Source organism: Anarrhichthys ocellatus, unplaced genomic scaffold, assembly GCF_004355925.1.
Source record: "Anarrhichthys ocellatus isolate YVR2014 unplaced genomic scaffold, GSC_Weel_1.0 scaffold95, whole genome shotgun sequence".
NCBI classification, from domain to species: domain Eukaryota; kingdom Metazoa; phylum Chordata; class Actinopteri; order Perciformes; family Anarhichadidae; genus Anarrhichthys; species Anarrhichthys ocellatus.
Window position 1 is genome coordinate 671,136 of NW_022280125.1, and position 8,571 is coordinate 679,706.

General features: G+C 42.5%; 1 protein-coding gene across 1 annotated transcript; it reads left to right on the forward strand.

Annotated features, from left to right (window-relative positions):
* The first annotated feature begins 14 nt into the window (after nucleotides 1–14).
* Nucleotides 15–8,571, forward strand: ier5l (immediate early response 5-like). Its single transcript, XM_031875788.1, has one exon. The coding sequence runs from the start codon at nucleotides 6,040–6,042 to the stop codon at nucleotides 6,931–6,933; it is 894 nt and encodes a 297-aa protein (XP_031731648.1). The 5' UTR covers nucleotides 15–6,039; the 3' UTR covers nucleotides 6,934–8,571.

The window sequence follows — 8,571 nt, forward strand, 5'->3', positions numbered from 1 at the left end:
AGCCGGGGATCGAACCGCCGATCGTCTGATTGAAGGACGACCCTGCTCTACCATGAGTCACAGTTGCCCTCGTGGCTGCTGAACACCGCTCTCTGTGTAGTCTGTGCTAAAGCACTCAGGCGTCGTGAAGATCCATGCCGACACTAAAGCCGGACATGATGGGCAGGGATAAGGTTCTTGAAGTGCAACTCTATCCATGGAGTTTGGCAGTTAGTGGGCAAAATGCTGTTCACTGAAGGGAAATAGATAACAGGCAGTGTTGTGTGCCGCCTTATATACTGGGAGGTCTATGCATATTCGGGTAGGCACGGGTAAGCACGCCCTAGACCGGCTACGCTTTTGCAGATTTTCAATGGGTGAATTCGTGCTTGGGATTGGAAGAGAGTACTACCCATAGAGGCCAGTAGAGGATGGAGCCTGTGTTAGTAAGAACGTGTTAATTAATGAGCTTCAGATGTGTTGGTAGGTGTATTTTTAACCTTGGATAGAGCCAGGCTAGCTGTTTCCCTCTGCTTTCAGTCTTTATGCTAAGCTAGGCTAACCATTTCTAGACTCCAGCTCTGGAATGAACACACAGACCGTTCTTAGGATCTATTCTTTTGGTAGAAAGTAGTTCCAATAAAAACAAAACTTGCTCAAGATTGGGGTGGATGCAGAAATCATGCGTTACTGCCCATTTGATGCATCTTGTGTATTTGCATTAATGTGTTGTCATGTGGTCTTTCGTTTGTTGTTGTTGTTAATGTTGTTGTTGTATTTTTTTGACTTACTGCACTTGAAATGGCGGGCTTTTTTTTTTTTTTTACTAATTGTGTCATTCAATGGTTGAAAATATATTTTGAAGAGGGTTCCTTACTGAAAGCTTTCCTCATGAAATCAATAAGGCACATATTTCAGAGTGGGGATGCTCTCACTTATATGTTGAATATCAGCTCCAGCACCTCCAACAAGCCTTTATCTGGTGAGCAGCGATCTTTATATATTCAACTGAAGGAAACCTCTGGGCTGTGCTCCGCTTTGCAAACAGCTACCTCCTCTGGAAGAAAAAATGAGTGTGTGTCCTGCTCTGCATCATATATTCATCATTCATAGAGAACAATACAACCAGGTGCCCTTCAGCCATCCCTCAGCCTGGTATTGGTCTTATCCAGTCAGAGTTACAGGTTCTCATAAATTCTGCTTCGTACTGCTTGGAGAATAAATATATTGTTGAAGACTGTAGAAGCAATGTCCCACCTCAAACGGAGAATTTGGAAACAGTAACAAAACACTAATCACAAAGGGCAGAAAACTAGTGCTGCACTGGCCTCTACAGGTTCAACACAGGTTATTGCACTCACATGGCAAACATTTGATCCTGTGATTAAACCTGTAGAGGCCACTGCAATGCTGCCTTCCTGCTATATGTTTCTGAGTTGGTGTGTAACTGAAGTATACTATATAATATACACAAAGAAACCAAGCGTTTTCTTTTATTAATACTATCCTTTATTCATTCCACATATTCAGCTGCCATGTCAATAACGACATTAATATTATTATACATTTCAATAAATTGTATTGTTGTATCAGATATTGTTGCAACATGTTTACAAGGGGTGTAAATCACAAGTTTCATCGCGATACGATATATCGATTTTTTGTTCAGTAATATGATATTTGTTGATATCACACAGTCTGCCATGATACAATTTCAATTTGATGAAATTCAGGTGCCTGTGATCAATATGACAAAATCATGTTTCCATTTAACTCAGTCAGTTGCATTTAAATCAACTCATGAAAAGTAACTAAAACATGATTTGACACTTTCATCACTGGACGCTGTATGAAGTAGTTTCACTCGGATCAAAACGTGCCATGGAGATTTCAAAATAAAGCCATATCTTAAAGATGATATTGTGTATTGATGTTTTCACTTTGCATGATGATGTTGAATCATTGATCATTGAATTGATATATCTATCCAGATTGATGTATGTTACACCCCTTATGTTTACTGACAGCAAGAGTTATGAATAAGCAGAACTTTTAAATGTTCAGATTTTGTCCAACAACTCATCACAAACACATCAGTCTACTTTGATGTCATGTGAGACCTGTTGTCTTTGCTTATGCTGGATACCTCACTGTGACTCTCAAGATGCTGCCATATCTTTTGTAAAAAACAACAACAACACTGACATAGTGTCCATGTCTGTTGTTCTGAATTCCTGCTCACTGCCATCTTAATTCTGTCAAAGAGGGTGCAGTCTGGGGAAAACACCATTGCCGACTGATACAGGCTGAAATACCTGTCAATGTACCAAAAACACACTTCAAAATTCACTTCACTTTAAAACTGCATTAACTCATTTTTGGCTTTCACACCTGTAGTTGAGTTCATCTGGTCCACACCAAACAACCAAGAGAAGCTAACTTACAGTTATACAGACTGAAAGGTAGCTCATTGACAGGACATTTTTAGCGATTGTCATCCTGCATCATCAGGACCAACAGTTTATCAGTTTATGCAGCACTCTAATGCCTCTGGCATACATGCATACTCTTTGGTGTCACAAAGAGCTCACAAGGAATTAAGTGATGATAAGCATTATTGGTATTATAAGACTGCAAATTGACAATGTTATGAATAATGACAATAACAGGTAGACAAGACTGAACAAACGCTAGATCAAAAGCCCTTTGCGTGCTCCCAGATGACTGGAGCACACAGACATAGCATGAGGCGTCTGTGCAGTAATGATTCAGGGCTCACTACTGTGGATGGCTGTCCACATTTTTATTGGATGTAATGAACCAACAGAGTACACAGTCGGTTTTGACAGCTTTTGACCCATTACTACACGCTGACATGTTGATTTACATAAATAGGTTATATACCGTACATGGTGTTAAATACTGATCAATAAGGTCAATTCCTGAACAGTTTTCACAATCAGAAGAGGAACTGATTAGAAGTTTAGTTATTGAAATCATGCTAATATCACATATTTGCTATTATAAAATCCTACGGTTGGTTCCTTTGCACACCACAAACAGACTCAAACTGTACCAGAGTCTGCTTGGAAGCAGGGAGACCCACCTTTTCAGACGGTCTTGGTTTGGTTGTTTGGTCCGCACTTGGGTTCCATTGACAGCTTTCACACCAGCCCAAACAAACCGTACAACTGACTCAAGTTCGTTTTATCTGTACTAAACGGATCAGGTGTGAAAGCAAGATGAAGCATGTCAGCGTTGTCTTGGTAAAGGATATGAAAAATGCTTTAGCCAACAGTTGGGGTGTAATGATAAACTGATATTGATCAGAAAACGAATGTAAGCGTCAGAATCCCCTTTCAAACAACCTGTTTAAGGCGGGACTGAGCCGACATTCCGCTTAACTGTTTTGTATGAAAGGAATGAAGGCGGAATGGGGAGAGACAGAGTTGTCCCTCAGCTGAGACGACAGCGAGGCAGACACAGAGCCGAGCCGACATCCATGTGAAAATGGAGAGCCGGCACAGTGGAAGGGCAGTGAGCAGAAGTTAACAGCTAACCAACAGTAACGGAGAATGGCAGTGAATTGAAAAGACAACGAGGTCTGGGAGCTCTTCACCCTCTGAGCAGAGAACCTCAACATTCAGTTCATCCGGCATCATTGTTTAGGATGCTGGCATTCACACTCACACATCCAGCAGACACAGAGGCCCAATCCCAGTGACCCCTAAGGCCTTAAACCCTGAACTCTCTGGTAAATGGTTGAGTGTGAAAGACTGTAAGGGTTTGAAATGGTTTTAATACGAATGGGAGAATACTTTGCTGCAACATATCACGTTACCATGACAACATCAAAAAATATTATGTACAATTGTGGGTATTTATTTTATACTTTTTATTCCTTGATTTGAACATCTTCCTCACAAAATGAGAGGTAATTTAAAATAATGTATTTACTTGTTTTTGGCAAAACCGCTTCAATGACTGAATGTAATATTTGATGAATAAATTGGAGAATTATAATCTCTGCTTCATTCCTCTGATTTCATGTGATTTTATGTTCCATCTTTAATCCCAAATGTTTTTGTGTCAACGTAATATTCCAGGCTGAACATAAATGCGCCGTCAATTTTGTTTATCATTTTTTACGCCTCCATGCTTCCGCTGGTAACCCCGTTTAACGTCACATTGCTATGAATTGTGGGTAATTCCCTCTGGCAAAGTCTGCAGAAATGCGGATTTACGGAAAGTGTGAGAGAGACTCAAAGTCTGTGAGTACGTGAGTGTGGAGATTGGGATTGGACCAGAGCAACATTACTTATAATGTGGAGCCATGTATGTGGTCACCTCATGGTGCTGAGCGGGAAGTGTACGGTGGCTTTTTAGAGGTTTTTCTCTGAAAACGGCTGCCTGCCTGTGCTAGAAGCGACACTATGACAACCTGAGAGCAAACCAAGTCTGTGAAGTTGTTGGCCCAAAATAACTGCATTTGGGTAATAATTATCAGTGGGTTTCATCACAACAAGCAATCCAGTCATGTGACCCTTTGAAAATCTCCATTATTGTAGCTTTAAACGTTATCCTCAAAGTGCCACAATGACACAAGTTCACTTGGAGCCTCACTACAAACTCTGACTAGCTGTGGACAAGACATGCTCACATTATAATGCAAGAGAAATATGGACATTTTGTGTGGAATCTTGTGCAGTTGAAGAATTTTTGGAGCCATTCGAGGCACTAATGGACACAGGTCTCAGCCATGGAGGTCCGCTTGTATGTATGCGTCCATCAATGAATCTTCTCAGTCTCAAAACAAATACTGTGACATTTGTCCCTGTGATTTCTGCCTCCACCCAAATACAATGGAGGAGCATTGGAATGGACAAGTTAATAATTTAATAACAATTTCAGTGGGACTCTCTCTTTGCTAGAAAGAAATTCCAATGAAAAAGGTTGACAGTGAGGGCTGTAGACTATCTGGAGTAACCAGGACAACGTGACCGAAAATACACCACTTTTTCTTTAAATGTAAATTTCCAATACAGTGAGCACCACAAATAAGATTCTATTTACCTCCATTGTATTCAGGTGGAGGAAGAAATTTTACAACCAGGATGAATCCAACTGAAACTATCTGCATATATATATATAGATACCAGAGGGAAGCAAGGGAATGTGCTTTCAATGCCCTTTAGAACAGAATAGGTGTTTACCTCCAGGTCTTAGTAAACACCCAGGTGCTAATGTGCCATATGACTGAGCATGTCTTCATCACAGGATGACTTCCACAAGTCCACCACATTTTGACTGACAGTCTGTTTGTACATGGATCCATATATATGTATGTATACACTGTATACATACTGCATTGAAAACAATGATTTATTGGCTTCATAAGGACTATTTTTCCAATGCACATCTTCATTTTAGCCCAATGAGGCATCATCATTTACAATGTGCATGCTTTGGTTTTTGTTCTTCTACCTGTTTTGTTTCTTCTCAAGTCTGTCTTCAAAAGTTTGGAGACAAAAAGTTTGGAGACAAAATGAAGTTCAGCTATCTTGGTCTAAAAGGTTACATTTGCCCTTGGAACACCAAACTTTAAAAATAATCTGTGATTACTTTTTTTTAATCTCGGTTGGTTTATCCAGAAAACTAACTGGTTTTCTGGAAGTCCCAGCTATGAGGCAGCTGCAATGAGGATATTCCTGTTAGACAACCTGGGTGGAATTTGAATAGTACAGAGGAACCGCCTGACGCTGATTGGTCGAGAAGGACATATTTCCAGCGCGCCAGTGTGCCACTCAAAAGATCCCAGGCATCTGATTGGCTCTTCCTGAAGAGGGCGGGCCCTCTGTCTTGACTATATATGTGTTCTGGTTTCAGGCCATCTGCAAATAATTGCTTGCTTTCAGAGAGAGGCGGAACATTGTGTCAAATGTTTCTCCACAGAGCTGACTTAAAGCTTTCTCCTCGAACAAAACGAGTCCCGTTGAGATAGCTGAGAGTCGGGTTTCGTCTCCCGGAGAGGAGCTGGAGGTGGACTGGGGAAATATCATAATGATCAACACCATGGAATGCGCAGTGGACGCGCAAAGTCTGATCTCCATTTCCCTAATGAAGATCCACAACTCCAGGACGCAGAGAGGGGGCATCAAGCTGCACAAAAACCTGCTGGTGTCCTATGTGCTGAGGAATGCCAGGCAGGTCTACATCAAGGAGAAATACGCGGAGATCTATAGGATGCAGCAGTACGAGGAGGTGATGACTGTCTGCAACGAGATCCAGGAGCTCAACCCGCTGGATCTGAACTCAGAGGACGCCGACGATGAGGAGCAGGCGCGGGCATCTTGCTGCGGAGAAGAGGCGAGTCTGTGCGGCTCTGCGTGCCACCGAGGCGCGGTGCAGCCAGCTGCGCACGCCCGGACAGCGAGCGCTCTTTTCGGCTGCTCATCCCTCGAGGACGGGAGCCGGGAACCGGATCCCTCCTACTACCGGAGCTGCTGCATGGAGGCTTCCCCTGTGTCCCACTGTGACCAGCTTCCCGCAAGCAGCAGCACGCACTGCAACAAGACCACGGTGCTGGATTTGGACACTCATGTGGTGACCACCGTGGAGAACGGCTACCTCCACCAGGACTGCTGCTGTGATGCGCTCCAGTTCGGCCAGGGCGCGCAGTCCTCGGCCAAGAAGCGGAAGGTTGAGTTCAGCTGTTGTATATCCGACGTTGAGGAAGTATCGGACTTTACAGCTGCTCGCAAACGGGCGAAACGCGAGGACTGTTCCTACTCCAACCTAGACTACACGGACACGTCCAACATCTCCAACCTGATTTCCATCTTCGGCTCGGGGTTTTCAGGGCTGCTGAGCAGACAGGCGGACTTGGAACAGATCTGTAGCAACCAGGTCCTGGCCAGTCTGGGGGCATGGACCCGAGCGATTGTGGCATTTTGAATCAAACCCTTTATTTTAGGAGACACCGGGGTCAGTTATAACATGTTATAACATTCAACTAAACGCAGAGGAGATTGTTGGGGAATGCCTGACTAAACTCAGGAGAGTGTTCCTGATAACAAAGTGTCGTTCCCATGTTCTGCAGGACGTTTACAACATGTTCTCATGTGAACATGTCGCCTGTGCAACTTCAGCAAATGTTCTGTGTTTTTGAAATGACTACGCAAGACTTAGTGAACGTTCCCTGAGTAACGTGTCCATGACGGAACGCTTACTACAACCTCCCGGGGATGTTCTTTGAACAAGTTTTTGGAACGTTACAGAATATAAAAGGAACGATGGGGGGAACGTTGGCAGTTCACTGGGAGAACTCCCAGTTCACTGTCCTCTGTATGTGCCACAGTCCGAGTGTTGCAGCAGAACGTGTACTTGGTGAAATCAGTGTTATCTCAGAAGCTGTGCAGTGTTACGCACAAAGTGTCATGTGTGAGGTCAGTTCACCATCAGCAGCCTGGTCAGTAGCACATTTAACTGTCCCGTAATGGTCACTTGTTTGGTAATTGATTATTCATAAACTTATAACACTCAAAGTGTCAAAACATCACAATTGGCCAAACTGACCTATAACTGACATGATTGTTCATTATATGTAAAACACTGACAAGGAATTTAGAACCTTTACCTCTGAGCATTGGACGGCATTTTACATACTTGTAATAAAAAGACAAGTGTCAAGAATTATACCTCACATATTAACATATGCCAGTGTGGTTGATTGTTGTACGTGTGACATCACCCACACCTGTTTCTGATTGGAGGATATGGAGGCGTTACAACTGAACCGGTCTCCTCTACAAGCTCTAAATCAACTTTATTTTTGCAGGAAAAAGAAAAGCTATTTAAAAAGTGAGCATTTAAAAGAGAAGGGAGATGAGAGAGTTTGTGTCACACAGTGAGCCGTGTACAGGTGCTCCTGTTGTCAGAATAGGAGAAACATGTCAGTGCAGATGACACTTCTGTGACTAATGAAATGGATTGACTTCCGTTGCCTTAAATGAAATGCACACCACTGCTAACTATTGTAACAAACAGAAAGTGACGGGATGTCTCTCCTGTTCTGGGCCGAGGAGCCTTTTGGAAAAACCGATTGTTGTCATGTGAAAGGAGACTCCCTCCTAAACACTTTGAGGTACACAGACTCTCAACCAACTCACATCACTTAATGGCGCTCCAACACTTTGGTGCTGGAACACTCTCCCAGTGTGAGATAGTGAACAGTGATGGTTGGTTTCCCACCTCCTCTTAATCATGGTTGCTCAAAGCCTTCACAGTAATTCATAATTCCAACATGTCTTGGTTTTGTGAGTTTTACTTTGTTTTGTGAAATAATTATGTTAGTCCTTTTGTTTTAAAAAGGCAAACTCTTGATTTCGCCATAACCTGAGAATCCACACATTAGCTTCATGAGCACTATGTGTACCAAAATAAAGAGAGTATTCAGCCATTCTCTACATATTTTGTTGTTATTCTTGTATATTTGTGCTTACTAAATTGTATATCACCGGATAAAACTGTTGCAGAAAATATTTGTTAAAAATGTATAATCTTAATAAAAAATGAAAACCGTAAATGTGGCTG